This window comes from Cricetulus griseus, chromosome 3 (genome assembly GCF_003668045.3).
Source record: "Cricetulus griseus strain 17A/GY chromosome 3, alternate assembly CriGri-PICRH-1.0, whole genome shotgun sequence".
Taxonomy (NCBI): Eukaryota; Metazoa; Chordata; class Mammalia; order Rodentia; family Cricetidae; genus Cricetulus; species Cricetulus griseus.
The window spans coordinates 117,885,407-117,906,410 of record NC_048596.1 but is presented as its reverse complement, the minus strand read 5'-3'; the positions used below and the strand labels follow the sequence as shown (position 1 = coordinate 117,906,410).

The following is a 21,004-nucleotide window of genomic DNA, read 5'->3' as shown; positions in this document are numbered from 1 at the left end:
TTCAGGAGTCCTTAGGGACACATTTAGGATGTAAACCATATGAGATTATTCCTGTTTATTATTAAATGATATTTTACATTTTTCTAGAAATGTTAATAACTTTACTAGTTCCCTAATCTACATAAGACCACTGAAGCCTTAATCCTGTTGCCACTGACCATTTTGTGACAAGTCTTGGATGATCTCCAGATTTGCCTCACAAAAAAAGGTTACTGTCAGATACTACAGCGTAAAGGAAGAGGGCAGTAGGAATTTGCCTTTTTTTTTTTTTTTTTTTTTTTAAGGCTGCTGAGGATTTTATGCACAAGGTCCTAGGGTTGATCCCCAGTATCACAGTGGAAAAGTGTCCAGTTCTTTCGGGCTGTGTCCCAAATTTGCTGACTCCAATTAATGTAAAGATGAAACTCTGGATTTACAGTGTGAGGTAAGGGCTGTCCTTCACAGATGCAAAACAGGCAGCCTCTCCTCTCAGCAGGACTGGAATCAGAGGCAGGGCCTGGCCAAGGCCTACAAAGGGTTTTTCCTGACATCGATCATCCACGGGCTGGTTCTTCGGGGTTCCCACCGGGGCTTAGGCAAAGGTCCAAAGTTCCAGGAGAGGCCCAATTCACCCACAGGTGGCACCCGCCCTCCTGAGGGCTCGGTTGTTTCCCGGGCCCTCAGCTCCTCAGAGGAGCTCTGCTCACTGCACAAGCTCGAGCGTTTCCATGTCAGGGGTAGTGGGGCATGGACCAAGTCCCGAGTCTCATCCCAGGCACGGGGTGCCCCCTCCAAAAGGGAGGACTGCCAGAGAGCTTCAGGAGCTGCTGGGTGGAGCCCATCTTCGTTTCCAAGCCCTTGTCTGTTTTCCTGGCAGAGGCTTCTCCTCTCACCACCTGTCACAGAACAGCATCTTTGTCAGACATGGAGGTAGACCAAAAGTCCCCACACCCAGCTTCCCAATGCCCCTAAAGGAGCAACTTGAAATGAGCTGAGAGAAGCACACGAGACAAGTGGGTGTGGCGGCACAGGCCTGTAGGCCCTTTGGCTATGTAGGAGTTTGAGGTTTGACTTCCCAGTGGGGCACACTCAAACTGGGCACCAGTGTTTACCCCGGCTCTGGCCTGCTGTATTTCCTGCACTGAGCTTCTGTTTCAGCTCCTGGTTTATCCACATGTGTCGGCCCAGTTCCTTCTCCAGAGCTTGAATCCGGGCCTCATATTGCCTCTTGCTGTCTGCTAAGCCCTCACCAAGGTGGTCTGATGTGGAAAGACAGAATTCATTAGTGAGGGGCTGTGGGCAGGGCACCTTGGCTCTGAGGCAGTCAGGTTATGGGTAGAGCACCAGCATCGCCCAGGCCTCACCTCGACCCTGCTGGAGGAGCAGCTGCACATTCTGCTCATGTTCTTTCTGCTGCAAGGTTAGCTGGCGGTCCATCTCCAGGCGCTGCCGTTCCAGCGCCACCTCCAGCCAGTACACCAGCCGCTGCTGCTCCTCCAACTGCATTTCAAGCTCCGAGAAGGCAATCTGTTGCTGGTGTTGCTCCTCTCGGAGTGTCACCACCTGCCCAAGACCAGCCAGGCTCAGCCACCAAAGTAATCCTCAACCAGTTGGTAAACGTGGTCACAAGGAAATCACCAGGTCTTTCCTACTCATTATACAGTGCTTTAGACAGTGAACTCCCAACAATCAGAGCTAGCTCTCCAGGTAGAACTTACCACAGACCTTTCCCCACCAAACAGTACTGAGCTGCTAGACAGTGGAACTGTGCAATTGCATCCAGACCAGGATTTCTCAAAGAATAAGGCATTAGGGACTGCCTATTATGCAACATTTAGCAACATCTCTGGCCTCCTCCACCCACCCCAAATGCCAACCAAAAATACCTCAAGATATATCCCTAGGGGGGAAAAAACAGTCCCTCTTAAAATCCCTTTAATATAGACCAAGGCCTTCAGAACAGAAGGAGAGGAGACTGAGTCTTGGGCTTCACTAAGATAGTTTCAAAGAGACTGGAGAGTAAAGATGACCCTGACCCTGTCCCCTCATCTGGGAGGAAGGGACAAACTTCTTGGAGTTGCCAGCAGAACCTCCTGCAACAAGCTAGAGGAAGCAGACCCAAGGGGTTTGTGTTGGTAATTCACCTTGTCAAAATACTTGCACAGCAGGGCTCTGGTCTCTGAGGAAGAGAGGTAGCTGAGCTTGGCCATGAGATTCATCTCACACTGGGACAGCAAGGAGGCCGAAGCCCGTAGCACCCGCTGGCGGCATGTGATAGCCTCATTCTTGTACTCAATGGCAGCATCCAGGGCCTCGATGGCTTCATCCAGCTGGAACAGTGTCCTCTCCTCCTGTGGGAACAGGTGCATGCATGGAGGAAGAGTATCAGAGTCCTGGGCAGACAACAGCCAACACACAGACACAACTGAGCCTTCAGTGTCCCCCGACCTAAGAATGTCTTGAACATATCAAAAGTGCCCCGCACTGCAGCAGCAATAGGGACACTATTGAAAGTGTGCAATGTTGTGTTCTCAAGTGCGTAACCCCTTTCAGGATAAGTTTGGTGAGCTCCAGAGAGCTAAGCCTGGACTACGTAAGACCCCAGACAAGCAGGGGCAAGCTTACGCAGTGTGGGCTTTCTCTGTTCAAAGGAAGAACGCTGTATATACAGCACAGTGCAGGTGTCTAGTTCCACTGAAAGGGAGGTGAGAAGTCCATAGGGTCTCACATCCATCAAGGGGGCAGCTCACTCTACCTTTCGAGGCTTAACACACATGAGGGCACTTTTCTCCTAAAGCAGCAAGACCAGCACTGACACAGCCAGAGCAGGGAACAGAGGATGGCAGAAAGACAGGTGGACAAGGAATGGATCATAGAGCTGAAGCATAGGGACAGAGCTGGGTGGCCACCCAGTGGCCATACCTCAGGTGACAGCAGGCTTCCTTGCCGCAGCTTGCTATCAATCTCTAGGCGTTGCTTCAGCAGTGAGTCCTTCTCCTGGCGCAGGGTGTCTATCTCCCCGCGGATCTGCTGCTGGTTCTGGGCACTGCCTTGCCGCAGCTGCCCGCTCTTCTCAGATAGCTCCTTCTCCAAGTGTTCTAGACGGCTGGACACGCGCACGATGTCCTCATTTAGGGCCTGAGGCAGCACCACCAGTGATCAGAGAAGGAATAGGCACTGTCCTCACAGAGGACAGAGAAAGGGCCCAGCTGGCTCAATGGATGCTAAGGAGGATGTGGGTCTTTCCCTGGCCTACCTGTAACCCAGATGTTTGCTCAGGGATCAGCGCCCTTTAAAGGACCAGAACATCTGAGGAAGAGATGACCCAGAGGAGGACTGCGCAAGCAGAGAGAAAAGGCTCTAATGTCAAGAAGCTGGTGTGCAGGAGGCTGCCAGTGAGGAGACTTGGCTGGAGAGGTGGGACTATGAGAAACTGGCCCTTCCTGGATGCTTGTGTAGAAGGAAGCAAGAGTGCCTGTGTCCAAAGGATATTGTAGATCACCTAATGACCTCTAGGCCTTTCAGATTGCTGTGTTCCATGATGACAGCGACAGGAACCCCGGTCTGAATGTCTACTACCCTTCAGGAATCTGGCTTTGATCCAAGCACCCAGATTAGAACAGTCCTAGGTTTGGGTGTGACACAGTCCCACTAAATTTTCTTGGCCACATTCTGATCCCATCTGACAGAAAAATGAGGTGGCTCAGCAGCTGGGCTTCCTTTTAAAGAGGAGGTAATCATGCCAGACACAGGTGGATTCATAGCCTATCTCCCCCAAAGCTGGGATTTAGTAGGCCATACCACTTTCTACACCTGTTCCTCATTTTGTCCATGTGGATCCCAAAGTGGTGTTTGCAAAGTGTGAAATGGACTTTGGGGTGGATACCAATGTCTCATACATTAGTTCCTGTAACAGTCTAAACCGTCTAAAGCCTTTGGGTTCTTGAAAACCCATAGGATACAGCCCAGAGGGCATAGCTTCCCCTGTCTCACCTGCCAAGAACATCAAAGAACCTCACCTACCTACGTACTGCCTTGCAGGGCCTCACCTGGCCAGGAATCTTGTGGTGGGGGCTCACCTGGCTGGACCTCAGGCGCTTGCTCTCTAGCCCTGTCTTCTCCTGTATCAGGGCCTCCTTCTTGGCCAGGATGACCTCCCGTTTGTGGAGCTCTTGTCCTAACTCCTCCAGCGCCCGCCGCTGCTGCAGCACCTTCTCCATCTCCTGGTCCAGCCACTTCTTCTGCTCCTCAATCTTCTGAGGGGTTGTAGGGGAGACAGGGATCTCAGTACCTGCCTCTAACTAGAGCCATTACAAAAGGTCCCATGGAGAGAGCAGCAGATCCCATAGCAAATCTCCTGTGGACCCTAGCAATGAACAGCTGCCAGTCTCATGGGACATAAGCTCAGCCCAGCCAAACCTGCTGTTGCTCCAGGCTGACCACAGAGCCATTGCTGCCACTGCGCCTCTTCCTCTGGAAGGCTGCAATCTCTTCCGTCTTGATTTTCAGGATCTTCTGCTGTTGCTCATGCTTCAGTTCCAGTTCCTGTAGGAGGAAGCCCAGTGAGAGGGGAGGAGTGTGGTGGAGAGAAGGCCATGACATGTGCCCATAGCCTCGAGTTTCCTATAAGCTCAGAGGACAAACCATTCTGGAGAACCCACAGGAACCTGCTTCTAAGATCATGTAGCTGTGAGTAGCAGGAATTAGACAGACCCCTCACCGGGTCAGCCAGAGCCTGACCTTGACCCGATGCTGCCGTTTGTTCATCTCTGTCTCCAGGCGCCGCTTCTGCTCTGTTTCCTCTCGGAGCCGCCTCTGCAGCTGCCCCTGCTGTCGCCGCATGAGCTGCACGTTTCTCTCCAGCTCCTGCAGCCGTGTCTCACTTTGAGCCGACAGTGACACTAGCCGCTCTGTTGCCTGCTTCTTCTCCTTCAGTACCTGGGACCCACACAGCAGTCATGGGGCTTATAAGGAGGGTGGCACAGTGCTTGGCACTTACCAAGGGAGGGCAGGACGAACAGGTGGGTGAACAGAAGGACACAAGGAAAGGGGAAAACGTAGGTGGATGGTAGACTACTGACAACAGAATACTAGTGACAGTAGCTACAACTTTTACTATTCTTTGGGTGAGTTATGCTAGATACTCTGCACATAGTAACTGATCTAACAAAGGTATGGGAAAGTCTGCCTACTGGACTGGCAAAATGATTCAGTGGGTGAAAAGTGCTTGCTGCCAAGCCCCAATGACTGATTTAAGTTTGAGCCTTGGTACCCACATAGTGGAAGGAGAGAACCAGCACCAAAAGGTGTTCTGTGAACTATACACACACATACACACACACACTGTGGCACACTTAAACATATACACACACACTGGCACACTTATATATATACACACACATACAATAAATAAGGAAGCAGGCACTAAGAGGTTAGGAAGTTGATCAAGAACCCACAGCTAGGGGCTGGAGACTTGGATCAGTGGTTAAGAGCACAGGGTTGGGTTCCCAGCACCTACATGTGCTCACAACCGTCAATAACTCTAGTTCCAGAGAATTAATGCACTCTTCTGGCTTCCACAGGTACAAGCACACATGCATTGCACAGATATTCATTCAGGCAAAACACTCATACACATAAAAATAAGTAAGTCTTAAGGAAGAGGAAAAAAAAAAAAGCCAGGCATGGTTCCACACACCTTTAATACCAGCACTTGGGAGGCAGAGGCAGGTGGATCTCTGTAAGTTGGAGGCCAGCCTGGAATTCTACAAATGGAATTCCAAGACAGGTAGGGCAACACAGAGAAACCCCATCTCGAAAAACAAAGACAGAACCAGGTTTTTTGTGTTTTGTTTGTTTGTTTGTTTTTAAGATTTATTTATTTATTATGTATACAGTGTTCTGCAGAAGAGGGCACCAGACTACATTATAGATGGTTGTGATCCACCATGTGGTTACTGAGAATTGAACTCAGGACCTCTGGAAGAACGGGCAGTACTCTTAATCCCTGAGCCATCTCTCCAGCCCCAGAACCGGGTTTTAAAGCCAGTCAGGTTCCAGAGCCCAAATTCTCACCCATTCTACCAGATCATCTCTTGGGCTGGAACTGCGAAAGGAAGAAAGGAGGGGGGTGAATAGAGGGGCAGATGGGTAGGTGGAGAGGCAGCTGGGATCATCTGAAGATAAAGGCTAGGATGGACAGGGCTGCAGGCTGAACTGTCTTCCCCACACTCTAAGTGTGACCGCATTTAGAAATGGGATGGCCTTTAATGAAGCTATTACACATAAATGAAGGCCTGAGGGTGACCCTAACCTAGCATACAGGCATCTTATAAAAGGAGAGACACTGAGAATGCAGGTGCACAGGAAAGGCGGACACACAGACAGACAGAAGGACAGCCATCCACAAGCCTCAGGAGGCCTCAGGACAAGCTAGACCTGTGGAAGCCTTGAGTTTGGATATCCAGCCTCCAGTGTGAGAGGCTGAAGCACTGCTGCACAACGGCCCTCCCAGCAGTGGAATCCTGCTCTAACAGCACAAGCAGATGAATATGAACTGCTCAAGGGGATGGAGGATGGGCCCACGCAGGGACACGAACAATCGTCTGATAGAAGGCTAAACTAGGCCTTGGGGATGGTGCTCAGTGTTGGCACTTTCTATTATACTCAAGGCCTTAGGTTTTCCTTCCCAGAAAAAAGCAAGCAAGCTAAATTAATGAGAGTCAGATGGACACCTACACTGACAAATAGGAAAGACGGTGGGATGGAAGCTAAGTGAAGAGAAAGCTGGGATTGTGGATGCATGCGTGATGGATGGAAGTGCTGTGAGCTGAAGGAAATTTTCCTTAGATGTCTGCTGTTTCAAGGTTGGCAGGCAGCAACCACCTCTCTATTCCTGTGGTACTGAAGCTTCGCTGATTCAAGCTTACATATGACACCAGCCTAGAGGCCAGGAGGAGTGACTGCCATTATCGGGGGCTGAACGGGAGGTTCTGAGTACATACAGATTCCAGGCCCATAATCCTGTTCCCAGAGACCCCAACTGGGGAACCCCAACACTGACCTGCACCTGGCTTTGAGCTGCAGCCACTCTCTTGCGGAATTCCTGAAGCCTGGACCGCTCGCTGGCATCCTGGGGCTCCCTGCCCTCCAGTTCACGAAGCTGCCTCTGCCCTTCGTACAACTCTGCCCTCACACGCTCAGCCTCCTGCTCCAGCTCCCGGATGCGCTGGCTGTGCTGGCGGTTCAGGGCCTGGGCCGCCTTCCCTGGAAGAATGTGGGTCCAAAGTGGCATAGGCAGACCCCTTCCCAGAGTTTTGTTTCCCAGGCTGGAACACTACATGGGTTTCTTCAAGCCCTCACACCATCTTCGTTTCTTTAATCCACTCACTCAATCACCCCATCACCCGACCCTGCTTCTAGTCCTGGTTGGCCAGAACTCATGATGTGGACCAGTCTAGCCTTGAACGCAGAGATCTGCCTGCTTCTGCCTCCTGAGTGCTGGGATTAAATACATGCACCACCACTCCTAGCCCCCTACTCATTTTTTAAATGAGTTTTACCCACAGGAGTGACCACAATTGGCCAGTTTTATCTTTACCTAACACATGACAAAAACCAATATATATTCTGAACCTGCATATATCTCTAGCTTCAACTGCAAGAAATATGAAGGGCAGAGGGAAAACACCACTGCAGGGAGTGAACAGACAAACCCTGGCAGGATGACTCAAGAACTGAGAGAAAAGAGACCTCAGAAGCCTTTGAAGCCACTGAGCATGCACAGGGCCCAGGTATGGGAGGCTGACTCAAGCTAAACAACACTGTTGGGCCATCATGGAACAGTGCCTAGGCTCTGGGTACTAACATGTGGAGAAGAGCCTGTAGTTTCACCAATACGTGCCTGTTAATCCCAGCACTTAGGAAGTGGAGACAGGATCAAGAGTTCAAGGCCAGTGTTGGCCACACAGAACCTTTAAGGTCAGGCTAGGCTACATGACACCATCTCAAAACAAACAAAATCAAGGAAACGGCAAGGGCATGGCATGGTGCTTAGACAGGAAATGGTCCAAGTTTGGTTGGTTTTTTTGTTTTGTTTTGAGAGATTCTAAGCAGAAAACAAAAAGACACAGTAGCTGGGATTTGCTTCAAAATCTATCAGCAAAGAAATGGGCACAGAGGTCAAGGTGGGAGCGCTCAGTGACTGCTAATTCTGGATAATGACCTCTGTACTGTTCTTTCTTCTTAACCATCTATTTGAAAGTTTGAAAAATGAATTTATAGCTGGGCGGTGGCGGCGCATGCCTTTAGTCCCAGCACTTGGGAGGCAGAGGCAGGCGGATCTCTGTGAGTTCAAGGCCAGCCTGGTCTACAAAGTTACACAGAGAAACCCTGTCTTGAAAAAGAAAAATGAATTTATAATAAATTCACAACTATTAAAGACATTCAGACCCAAACAGTAGTGGCATATGCTTTTAATAAACATGTCTACCACAAAGCCTAATAACCTAAGTCTGATCCCCAGGCCACATGGTAGAAGGAGAAAACTGATTCCTGTAAGTTACCCTCTGACCTATACACACATACACACACATACACACACACACACACACGGTGGGGAACAAATAAAAATGTATTTAAAAAAATTTTTAAACTATCAAATGGCCGCCACTTAGAATTGTTCCCGGTAACTCCCCTCATCACCAGTATCAGACGTGGCACAATCTGGGGATAGTGGGTTCTCATTTACACTGTGTGAGCAGGACCAAGAGTTACTGGTCCCAGCACCTGCAACATAGCAAGTCAGTAAATGAGAAGCTCTTTTTACTGAGGGCTATTAAAAGCACACCAGCAGCATGAATTCACTTCACTTTCATAGCCATTCGACAAAATGGGTACAAGCATCATTCCCTCCAGACAAGAGAAAACCTGCTCAAGGCCACACAGCTAGAAGAGGCTGAGCTAGGACTCAGACCTAGGCTCTGAGGCCTGTGCTGCTAAACGGGACACTGCTGAACCCTCTCCAAAGTAGCATAAGAAGAATGCCGAGTGAGTGGGAGCCCACCACTCACCTGTGCGGACCAGCTCACCAATGAGCTCCTCCTTCATTCGGATATTGATGGCCAGTTCCCGGATCTTCTGCTGGGCCTGAGCCAGTCGCCACTCAGAGGCCATGGCAGCAGGGGCCTGGCGGGTCTGAACTGGGACCTTGCTGCCACCAACTGCTATGACATGCAGACTGTTAGGGTTAGCACCCTGACTGAGAGTGCAGGAGGCAGAGGAGTGGAGTGGAGGGGCCCCCTGGGTGAGTAGAGAAGGGAAGAGGAGCCCCTCTGCTCTCCACCTAGCTTACCTTGTGGTGCTGGAGTGGCAGCAGCTGACTCTTCTAGGCACACCTCTGGGCCCTTCCTGTCAGGTGGGCTCCCTGGACGAACCCCTGCCCTCTGGCTCCAGTTGCTGATCCCATTTCTGGAAGGCAGAAGCAGGAGTTCCTACCACTTCCCAGTTCCTGGCCTCTTAAGCCTGGAGGGAAGAGAGTCCTCTGGACCCACCAACCCATAGGATAAGGACGGGACAGAAGCCTGAAGCCAGGGGCAGAGCTTAGAAGATGCCAAGAAGCTGTAGGTACCAAGGATCACCTTGGAAACTGAGCAGCAGGAGGCCTGGGCACTTCCTATCATAGGCACCCCAGTGAAACCTCAATCAGAGGTCCCAGTTCCCCAACAGCTAGTGAGCATGAGACAGGCAAGTGCCTTTTGTCATGTGACAGGCCTTCACAGTACTGCTAGGAGAATGACCAGGCGTCTCCTACAGCCTGGAGCAGCCCTGGGCTGATCCTGTAAGTCCACACGCTGGGTCTCCCTCACCTGCGAAGGTATAAAGTCCTCCTGGGTGGCTCCTCTTCCTCTTCCTCCCCTTCCTCCTCTGAGGTAGTGGAAGAGCTACTTCCCAACTTGTCCACTTGGGCCAGCACCTCCGCCTTGACTTCCATGCCATTTGTCACCTGCTAGGGGAGAATTAGGGGCTCGGGATGAGAATATTTGCAGGGCATCCTCTGAGTCATTTCCCTCCCAAGGCTCTTACTGGGGTGTGCTCTGCTGTGCACACCCTCCTCTCCTCAACTTCCTCCACCCAGTCTTCAACCTCAAGATCTGTCTGGGGACACCTGGTAAGTATTCTCTCCCACAAGGAGGGATGTAATGATCCCCTGGCATCTGGCTCTCCTTGGGTTACAATCTGCCCTTTCTAGTAGACAGCTCATACGAACCTAAGTCTATCCTCACTACAAACACCCTGCCGAAATGGTGGGTGCATGACATACTCCCACACAACCCAAGCCCTCTGCAACTGCAGAGCTGAGATGACCTGGAATTCTGAAGCAGCACAGGATTCAACTTTGTCTAAAAAGACCCCAAGCTGCAAACAAGCCTTGGGGAGACAGCAGAACTTGTGGAGGAGTGAGCCTGCAGATAGCCACCCACAGGAGGTATGTTAAGAGCCCCATCCTCAGGTGAACAAAGGTGCCACCTTGTCATTGCCAGTATCCTCACCCCAAGCAATCTCCAACTGTCTCAAGATGCTCACTGGCCCTGGTCACTTTTGAGAGGCTCCACAGTCTCTCATATTCTGGCCCTTTCTGTAGGGACACTTGGAATAGGAATTTTGTAACTCACAGATGGTCCCATGGAGATAAGGGACACATGTCCTAGTGTTGCCCTGGCCCTGCGCCAAGCTTTGCCACCTCCTCACCTGCTCGGAGCTAACTTCTTCTCCAGGAAGACATGTGGGGGGCACCATGCCCAGCATGTTAGTGTGGACACCTCCCAGGGGAGCTGTGTGAGGTCTCGGCACAAAGGACCCAGGAGGCAAACCCTGCAGGAGCCCCGGTGCTCCCCAGCCAGGCCGTGCCAGCTCTAGCCGAAGCCGAAGTTCCACCATCTCTTCCTGCTGTTCTCGCAGGCGGTCACTCTGCAAGACACAGACCAGGCACTGATGGGGACATAGATGCCAAGGACAGGGATGTTTGCTGACCAGAATAAGTATAAGAAACTGAAAAATGAATCAGAACATCTCATCTTCTGGGATGACACTGAGAAGTCTGAGTACCACTGACCCTATCTGGATCTGAATAACTCAGTACACTGGTTCTGACTTAAGCTCTCATCCTATGCTGTGCAATGCTCATCACATTCCCTCGCTTAAATGCCTTACCCCCAACACCAGAGAGCCCAGCATAATGCTGACCCAGTCATCAGACTCCCAGACCATCCTGCTGCCCTCAGAAGGCAACTCTGATCACTCATGCAAGGTTGGAATACCAGGCATGGCTGGCCGTGCACTCCCTTCACTGTTCTGTACCTCACCTTCTATTAAAGCTGGGCACCCCACATCTCTCCATATCCCTTCACCAGCTACCTTTGTCTGAGTTCTCCATTCAGACAAACTCCCTTCCATTCTGGGAAACTCTTTCTCCCTCCTCCCGAAAGCCTTCCTGATCTGCAGAAGGGGCATCCTACCTGCAGTTTGTACTGCTCCATGGCATCCTCCAAAGCTGCCAGAAAGTCTCGATTCTCCTCCTCTAACCGGGCCACTTGGCTCTGCAGGGTCATCAGCTGCTGGGCCCCCTCATCCCCCTACAGAGCAAGTGAAACTGCTTTAGGGGTGGGGCTGGTAAGGCCTAGGTCACCCTAACTCTTCCTTTGCCTACCGCCAGCTTACCCAGTCCTACTCTCCACTTTGTTCCAAGATCTGCCTTGCAATGGGTGCTCCTGGCCCCATCTAGCCTTAGGTTCTTTCTGCAAGCCATTTGCACCATTCTCCATTATTATTAATAAGGTTTTACATTTCACTTATTATTAATATTCTTTAGTTTTGAGTTAGGGTGTTGCTATGTAGCCCAGGATAGCCTGGAACTTATGATCATCATGTTTCCTTCTTCATGGGGTTGGAATTAAAGATGTGGTCACTATTGTCACAGATTACATTCTTATTCATGTCATATTATTATTAAGAAACCTCGGTCAAGCCGGGCGTTGGTGGCACACGCCTTTAATCCCAGCACTCGGGAGGCAGAGGCAGGCGGATCTCTGTGAGTTCGAGGCCAGCCTGGTCTCCAGAGCGAGTGCCAGGACAGGCTCCAAAGCAACACAGAGAAACCCTGTCTCGGAAAAACAAACAAACAAACAAACAAACAAACAAACAGATCCGGAGGCTAAATGAAGTTAAAGAAGTGACTTAATCACCAGAAGTGACAATGAACCCTGAATATACTGTTAACAGACATGACTGCCTGCCTAAGCCCCTCTTCCCTCGATCACTACCCCGGGCCCACCCCAGAGCCACCTTTCTCCCGCTGTTCCCCTGCGCTGTGTGGTCCTCCGCTGGAGCGCTCTCGATGCCACTGTCAGGCCCGGAGGCAGAGCTCAGGGTGCTGCGCTCGCCCTCCACCGCGCACAGCCAGTCCCGCACCTTGCGCGCAGCACCGCCAGGCAGCCCCGGCTCTGCCTGCAGTTCTCGCAGGAGGCTGTAGGCGGCGCTGGTGCGGGCGCGGCAGCGCGCGCACTCGGCTCCCAGGCCGGCAGCCGCTACGGTGGAGCCCACTGCCGGGCCGGGCGCGCGCCGGCCGCGGTGGATGATGCGCGTCTCCGAGCGGTGTCGCGGCGGCCCGCGCGCGCCCGCCGCCTGCTCTTCGGGGGCGCGCTCGGCCTCCGGCCGCCAGTTGACTGTGGCGCGATTGCGGATGTTCTGGGCACGGCTGGCGTAGTTGAGGGTGTTGAGAGTTTCATCGAAGTCAGAGGAGGAGGGGCTGACGCAGGCGATCATCACCGTCTTGGCATTCCCTCCCAGAGAGTCTTTGAGGATCCTGCCGGCAAGGGGACGGTGAGCGTCAGCGGCTTAGCTCTTGTCAACACTCACCTGGGACAAAGCCACCCTTCCTGAAGGGCTCCGAGACCGCAGCCGAGCGAGCTGGGTCAGCTCACCGGGTGATCTTGGAGTCGCGGTAGGGGATGTGGGTGCCTCGGCGCTGAGGGTCCCCTAGAGCGCTGATGACATTGCCCAGCGCCAGCAGGGTGCTGTTAATCTGGATGCTCTCCTTGAGCCGTTCGCCGGTGCTGCCGGTCTTGAGAACCCTCTCTGAGCCTGCCAGGTCCACGAAGTGGAATTTGGAGACCAGCAGGTGGCCGGCGGCGGGTCGAGGCAAGCGGCTAGGAGCCCGTCCCCGCTGCTCTAGGGTCACAGTGAAGACCGTGTGTGAGCGGCTGGACAGACGGTTGAAGTGTGTGGCGCCTGTGTGCCGCGCAGCGTTGCCCATCTCCAGGAGGCTCAGCACCTCGTCCAGGCCTTCCACGTCCACTTCTTTCACCCCACACAGCACTGTGGACACAGAAGACTGTGAGCGGCTCCCCTACAGACTGCCAAAGACTAGCGAAACAGTCCGGGGCTCCTACCTGTTCTTCCTCACCTAGAAGCACTCGTGCCCAGGGTCCCAGCTTTTCCACATTTACCTTGATGCTTCTCACTCAAGACATAGAAGCATATATTCAGCTCACTGAAGACAGGAAACAAACCGGTCCAGGGCTTACATGGCAGGTAAGCCACCCCACACACAAAGCTACCTGAGACTTTCCTTGCCACAGGCCTCACTCCCAGTCACTAAAAGATTACCAAGATTTCTCACCAACATTTCCCCGATCGTCTTCCCGAAGCTGGATGTCCCGGCTGGCAGTGCCCACTTCTAGCAGGTCTCGGAACTCTTCTTTATACACTTCCAGGTAGGACACATGCACCAGGCAGTCCAGCAGGTCGTTCTCATCAATGAGCTTGAAGGCCTCAGCCATGGCCCTTGGGATGATGCCCTGTTCATCTTCATGCAGGGAGGCTAGGGAGACACCACAGAGTCTCCTGCTGCAATCCCCCAGGTAAACCTGGCCCAAGAATCCCACACCCCATTATCAGCTTAAGAATGGGGCTGTAGCACGGAGACGACAAGGACAGAGGCTAAGAAGGAGAGGCGGCCTCTGCTAGGCAGTACCCCAGGATGGTTGAGCTGAATTAGGGAACTCAAGCAACCTCTCGTGGTTCCATCAACCACTTTCATGATGCACCCCCTTTACTACATTCCCAACGGATAATCAGATACCCTGGGCTTGATTACTCCCTGGGACAGGTAACTCACTACCATGGCCCATGCACAGCTAACTAAAGGGCCTCTTCATTTGCTTCAAGGAAGTAGAGTGTTCATTCTAAGATCCCATAGGAAGTTTGCTTAAATATAGTCACAGCAGAAAGCCAGAAAGTTACTAAATAAAAAGGAGATTGAAAGACTAGGGGTGTAGCTTAGTGGTAGGACACTTGCCTAACATGTGAGACCCCAAGTTCAATACACAGCAACACACACACAGGACTGAAAACTATTTAACAATAATGTTCAACATATATATATATATATTAGTTCCTGTAGTGTATATATATATATATAGTTTTTATCACTACAGGAACTAAAATAATATTTTATGGCCAGAAAATTCAGATGCTGCTGAGTGTAGTACTGCATAAACCATAAACCATGAACATTTGTCATTAAATATTATTCACTTGAGTGTGTGTGTGTGTTTGTGTATGTGTGTGTGTGTGTATGAGGTGTTGAAGATCAAAGTCATGGCCTCAAATATGACAGCAACTCTAATAGTGAGCTACACACAACCTCAGCCCTCTGGTATATTATTAAAAAAATAAAACAGGATAGAAAAGAAAATGTCATGTTTAGCTGGGCATTGTGGTGCACACCATTGATCCCAATACTTAGGGGGAAGGGACAAGTGGATCCTTGAGCTCGAGGCCAGCCTGGTCCAGAACAGCCAGGACCATACAGAGAATGGTCTCGAATGACAAAAACAAACAAAAATTTCATGTTTAAAATATAATTATTTTTACATAGAAACTGGAATGCTCAGAGATGCAAATATCAAGCATGCTATTTTGTGCATGTATTTTTCTGCATTTTCTTAAATTTCCATAATAAACAATTACACTGGTGTAATTGCTATGACCTGTTTGTCTTCCCAAAACTCACGTGTTAAAATAATCACCCCTACTGTGAAAATATAAGGAAACAGGGTGACTAACACATGAGTTGGAGCCCTCATGAATTAAATGAGTGTTAAAAAAAAAAAAAAAGTATGTGGAACTGGAGAGGTTGCAGAGGGATTAAGGCCACTGACTGCTTTCACAGGTTCCAGCACCTACATGGTGGCTCACAACCACCTATTATTCTATCCAGCGGATCTGATACCCTGCTCTCGCCTCTAAAGACACCAACCATACATGTAGTATACATACATACAGGCAAAACACTCATACACATAAAAAGAAATCTTTTTATAATTTATTTTTATTTTATGTGCATTGTTGTTTGCCTGAGTAAAAGGACGTCAGATCTTGGAGTTACAGATAGTGGCTGATTCCTATGCGGGTGCTGGGAATTGAACCCAGGTCCTCTGGAAGAGCAGTCAGTGCTCTTAACCCCTGAGCCATCTCTCCAGCCCCATAAAAAGAAATCTTAAAAAAAAAAAAAAAAAAAAAAAAAAAAAAGGCTTGAGCCAGGTATGGTAGCCATGCCTATAATTTCCTAGCACTTGGGAAATTGAGGCAGAAATGGAAAGTTTGAGGTCTGCCTAGACTATGCAGTGAATTCTAGACCAGCATTGGATACATCAAGACCCTGACACAAAAGACAAAGGAAAATGGTTCCTGTCACTCAAAAGGGGGCAATCCTGTCCATTGGAATTGGCCCAAAGAGTCTTCCCTAGATGCAGAGGCTCCAATCTCAACTGCTCCGACTGGAATACGGATTCCTAGCCCCTGGTAGCATCCTGAGACATACCAACTTGCCTGGCCTTCCTCTGCTATGATGTCTCATCTTGAGAAAGCCATTCACCTCAGCATCCCCCTCCCTTCCTGCCTTTCTCAGCTGGCTAACACTGCTGGTCCCACTAGAGAGCCCGATCTCTGTCTAGGAAATGTAACTCCCTCCTCAGCACTTCATCCTGGGGGCTGGGGGAAGACAGGTACAGGCAGGCATTCAGGAAGACCTTGAGGCCCCTCAAAGTGGTCAAAGGGGTACAACAAGTCACTCACCCACACTGGCCTCCCCCATGGTATACGTCTTCCCGGAGCCTGTCTGACCATAGGCAAAGACAGTGGCGTTGAAGCCCTCAAAGAACGCCTCGAGAAGGGGCTGGACGCAAGCCTGGTACACAGCCTCCTGTCCAGTGTCCTCTCCCAGTACCACATGGAAGCCGAAGTGGCGGTCTCGCCCCAGGGTGATTCGACCATGCTCTGGCTCCACCTGCAGGCAACTCTGATGACCATGCAGCAGCTCCTTAGGCAGCAGTGGGCGAACTCGAAGGGCTACCCTCACGGGGGCATCCTCAGTTCCAGATAGCCTCTGGGCCTCCAGCCCCATGTTGAAGGAGGGCAGCTCTTGGATCTGCAGAGAAGAGGAAAGGTCATCAGGACCAGACCACATAGCTGCAGACCTTGGGTAGATTGTGGGAGGGGTATTCAAAATTGAAAGCATCGGCCCAACCTGGTACCCAACTGCCACACAAACCGTGATACCATTTTACCTAGTAACTTCTCTTGACATACTCCACTGGCAAAAAAGAAAGAAAAAGAAAGAAAGAAAAAAAGAAAGAAAGAAAAAGAAAAAAGCCCACCACTTGATACCCCAGGGTTTAGTGTTCCAGCCAATCCCTTCCCCTGTGAACTCATGTAGAACAACACACAGGGCATAACACCAGAGAACTCTTTCCCTTAATACCAACAGGCCTCATACAGTCTCTGCCATTGCCCATCACTGACACTGCTTGATGCCTGGACATTTCTGCAAAGAAGCCAACATCCTTCAAAATCAAGTTTCCATCCCTAAGTTCTGCCAATTCCATCTCCTAAATATTTCTCAAGATTATCAGCCTCATCCTGTTGCCAAAGCCAGTCTTGCTACTGACATCCCAAAGGGATTACTTTTGCCAGCCTACTGAGTCTCAGTCTCCCTGCCTCTCCAACCCTACAGCCTGGGGCATCTTTCAAAAATGTGGTTATGACAATCTCTTTTTTATACCCCACCTCCAACAATAAAGGAGGCTTAGAACAGACAACCCATGTGCCCGATCTCCTGGACACCAACCCTTTCCTCACCTCTCAGGCCAGCAACCTCTGTGTTACCAAAGCGTCTTGATCCACCCATGCTTGGGCTGGGCCCACCTTCTGCACAGGGCCATCACTGCTCTGCTCCGTGCCCATCACCACCACAGACAGCTCTTTGTGCTGCCCGCATCAGACACTGACCACACAGATGCAACAGCCAGATTCACCTTCCAGATGGAAAGCAAGAACCCTCTTTGTCTGTTTTGAACTCCATCACCAGCACCCAGCACAGGATACAACACTACCCAGTAATCCGTGATGACTCTCCGATCTCCATCCTCCTTCCTCAGTCCCCAGTCCCCCACACTGCACTTTGTTGTTTTTGGTATTTACTGTTTAGCCTCTCCACACGTATAACCGCTCATTCACTCGATCCGGGTTAGGTACCGGTACACAGTGGTACACTGCCTGGCGGCACTCCAAACCTCAGGTAGACTCTGGAGCTTAGTCCTGGCTTCTCCATCCCCACAATCAATGCCACGAGCCTCAAAGGCGTCCTGACATCTCCACCCGCGCGATCGGCCACTGGGAACAGGCCCTCCCGGAAAGTTTGCAAAAGTGATTACAAACACGGACCCTCGAAGGCAGCAGCTCCTGGCCAGGCCCGCCCAGGAAGGAGCTCCGGACAGGCTGGGGAGCACGGATGGGGCGCTGCTCAGGCGCCTCTCTGGCGCGCCCCGCCTGGCCCCCGACCCACTCCTGACCCACACCCACCTGCCTGGGTGCGAGCACTGTCCTGGGACCTACGGTCGAGCTCGGCGCCCCGGCGCGGCGCGCTCCGATGCCGTCATCGGGACCCCCGCCCCCCAAACATCCCTCCCTTCACCCTCAACTCCGCCTGCCCTGGCGCTCGGGGGCGGAGGCGCTAGCTGGGCGCCTCCAAGTCCGCCCGCAGACAGGGCGGGGCGAGCCCTCCGCTGGGGGAGGGGCGGGCCTATGCCAGAGGGGGCGGGCCTGGAGAAGCAGCCAGTGGCGTCTCTTCCACTCTGAAAATCTGTCTCTGAAATCGACACCAGACGTCAGTCCTTCACCCAGAGACCCACTTTCTGCTCCCAGCATTAAGCCACCCTTCTCATTAAAAACAAAACAACAGCAAATGCCCACCTTCCTTCAATTTTACAGCTAACTTTGTCACATTTTAGGATTTCTGAGATCAAAATGCATTTTACAGCCTCTGTCAAGGGACACTATCCTGGAGAGAGGTGATACAGGTGTGGCCATCTCGGTGACCTCTGAGGGATTGTTCCCACTGGAAACACCACGCATTACTGAATTTTTTTTTGTTGTTGTTGGCTGTTTTGTTTTTGTTTTTGTTTTTGTTTTCGAGACAGGGTTTCTCTGTATTGCTTTGGAGCCTGTCCTGGCACTCGCTCTGGAGACCAGGCTGGCCTCGAACTCACAGAGATCCACCTGCCTCTGCCTCCCGAGTGCCGGGATAAAGGCGTGCGCCACTACCGCCTGGCTCATTATTGAATTTTTAATCCAAACCAGGAAGGGTGGCACATACCTGCAATCCCAGCACTCTATGAGATTCCTAGGGCAGAGAAGTTCAATGCCAGCTTGAGCTACAGAGTGAGATTCAAAACAAACACAAAAATATAAAATCCGGACACCGGACTAGGGGAGCAGTAGGACATTGCCTAGCACGAGGGAGGCCTTGGTTTCCCTCCCAAGTACCACAAACATCTCAGAATACACATTTATCACTTAAAACAACACTAAAGGAAACTCTAATATAGCAGCAAATTTTAATGCAGCACACACACACAGAAGATTGCCTGTTATAGAAGGGCAGCATAATTAAAGGCTTCAGAAATTGCCAGCTCTCCCAGATCTACATGAGAAAACCCTCAGACCCAAGAGGAAGAAACACAGTCTGAAATGACAAGAACCACAAGGCCAGGTTGTGCCTAATTGGCACAATAAGTAGAGGAGAGAGGAGGGGGTCCCCAGATGGTTGAGTGAAGGGCAACAGTACCAAGGACCCACTCCTCTAATCCTCCACGGGTGATATGCTGCCATTACAGAAACTAAACAGCCAGAGAAAAAGGGATCACCATGTGGTGTGGAGTGCTCTTGGAATCAAGTGACCTGTTCTTATGTCCTTTCTTTCCTTTACCCCTTGTATGTCACATGGTTAGGTCTGTTCATCCCTGAGCTAATCACTGGCAGAGTGATGATCTACAGGTCCTCAGGAGATGACATGGTTATCGAGAAGTCAACCACAGTCATATTCTAGGCTTTCGAAATAGAAGCAAGTGGCCGGCTGGTTCCTGGATGAGGAGGGGGTCACCAGGAGAACACCAGACAGCTCTTCGTCAGATGCACCAGCTGAGGCATGGGACTTGCCGGAAGTTGTGGCACTTCCTACAAAACACAATTCAGTGAAGGAGGTAAAGCAATTGGGACATGTGGACACAGTGTAGAGTTTCTCTCACATGCCATAGAATTCCACTGTCAGTCCCAAAAATCCTAAGCCAGTTGGAGAGCTGAGCAGGGATAACCCAAAATGCAGAGCGGCCTGCCACCAAGACAACCAAGGAGATTCATTGAGATGCTGAATGTGAAGAAACCAGATGCTGCACCTGCATAAACATCACAGAGGATGATAGAGATTGATGAAACATCACATTTTTTCAGAGGAGTTATGATTATAATTATAATAGCAATTATAGTAATTAAGCTATAGAGAAGGTAACACTAAAGCGGTTAATGTTACGGTAAAATTGTGGAATTCTCAGTGTTAGACATCACTGGAACTGTCAATCTGAATTCATGGCTTTACAAAGAAGTAACCTTTTCCTAACCCTTACCAGTGAGCAAGTAATGATTTCACATCTACTGCCAAAACCCACATGGGGACAATCTAGTATGCCCATCCCAGTGTTCAAACTGTGGTCTTTATCACTGGTTCCAGTTCAAAATAGACAGTTCCACATGTTGGGTCAAGAACTGAAAGAATTTTTTTGTGGTCGGAAAATTTAGGTGTTGTTGTTAGGTATGGTGGTGCACACCTGCAATCCCTGAACTGGGGAGATGGAGACAAAAGGATCAGGAGTTTGAGGCCAGCCTCAGCTAAATATCAAGTTTGAGGCCAGCCTAGGCTATCTATACAAGACCCAAGAAAGAAAGGGAGGGGTGAGGAGGAGAGGGAAAAGGTGAGAAAATGATGAGGCAAAAGGGAAGAGACCTGGAAGATAAAGAGGAAGGGATAGAGGGAGGTAGAAAAGGAAAGAAAAAGGAAAGAAGGAAGGAAGGAAGGAAGGAAGGAAAGAAGGAAAGAAAAAACCAGTTGTTTTGAAAGTTGTGGTAGGCCTACAAGGATGTAAGGATCTGGCCAGCTGGTTTTTATTACTTAAATGGAAACACAAAGTTCGAGGAGTAGCAAAGACACTCCTGCCAATGAGCAGTGTGGGGATGCCTAAGCAGATCTCAAAACTGGAGCCATTGTGATTCAGATACTCCCACAGAAATAAACAAACAGAATATACCAGAAACTAGGCTTGTATAACAGGGTGTTGATCAGCAGAAGCAAGTCAGGCTTCCAGAGACATCAAACAGAACTTGATCTGTTGACTCCAACCAAGCATCAGACAACAAGAGGTCAGAAATTTCCAGTTGACCTCTGAGAAACTCTCAATTCTTCAGCAGTATTCAGCACTAAAGAAATCTCAGGATGAAGCAATTGGGAAACCTATAGGCCTCAAGTCAGTTCTCCACATGGCTGGAAAAATTTAACCCTCACTTAAGTCATATTTTTAAAAGTAACCAATTTTATAGAACAACATTATGAAAATATTTGGAGAAATTCAAGACA

General features: G+C 50.4%; 1 protein-coding gene across 4 annotated transcripts; it reads right to left on the bottom strand.

The window, feature by feature from the left end:
- Positions 1-40: 40 nt before the first annotated feature.
- On the bottom strand, positions 41-18,044 carry Kif7 (kinesin family member 7). Of its 4 annotated transcripts, none has more exons than XM_027408200.2 (19): positions 17,902-18,044; positions 16,117-16,468; positions 13,658-13,858; positions 12,960-13,353; positions 12,322-12,841; positions 11,496-11,612; positions 10,729-10,947; positions 9,846-9,985; positions 9,332-9,447; positions 9,051-9,203; positions 7,043-7,245; positions 4,720-4,917; positions 4,399-4,524; positions 4,059-4,235; positions 2,902-3,117; positions 2,124-2,330; positions 1,344-1,542; positions 1,092-1,238; positions 41-875 (listed from the first exon to the last, which is right to left on the bottom strand). In XM_027408200.2, exons 2-19 carry the CDS (start codon positions 16,442-16,444, stop codon positions 508-510), a joined length of 4,029 nt encoding a protein of 1,342 aa, XP_027264001.1. In that variant the 5' UTR covers positions 16,445-16,468; positions 17,902-18,044; the 3' UTR covers positions 41-507. The 4 variants fall into 4 exon arrangements, with proteins under 4 accessions (XP_027264001.1, XP_027264004.1, XP_027264005.1 ...); XM_027408203.2 differs by having other exon boundaries at positions 9,051-9,200; XM_027408204.2 differs by having other exon boundaries at positions 9,846-9,982.
- Between the last annotated feature and the right edge of the window lie 2,960 nt (positions 18,045-21,004).

Excerpts from the sequence above, each read along its gene's own strand:
- Kif7 (XM_027408200.2), bottom strand. The coding sequence starts at position 16,444 with ATGGGGCTGGAGGCCCAGAGGCTATCTGGAACTGAGGATGCCCCCGTG. Across the intron at positions 9,986-10,728 it reads AAGAAGTTAGCTCCGAGCAG|CAGGTGACAAATGGCATGGA; the intron begins GTGAGGAGGTGG and ends ATTCTCCCCTAG. Across the intron at positions 7,246-9,050 it reads TGGTGAGCTGGTCCGCACAG|GGAAGGCGGCCCAGGCCCTG; the intron begins GTGAGTGGTGGG and ends ACATTCTTCCAG.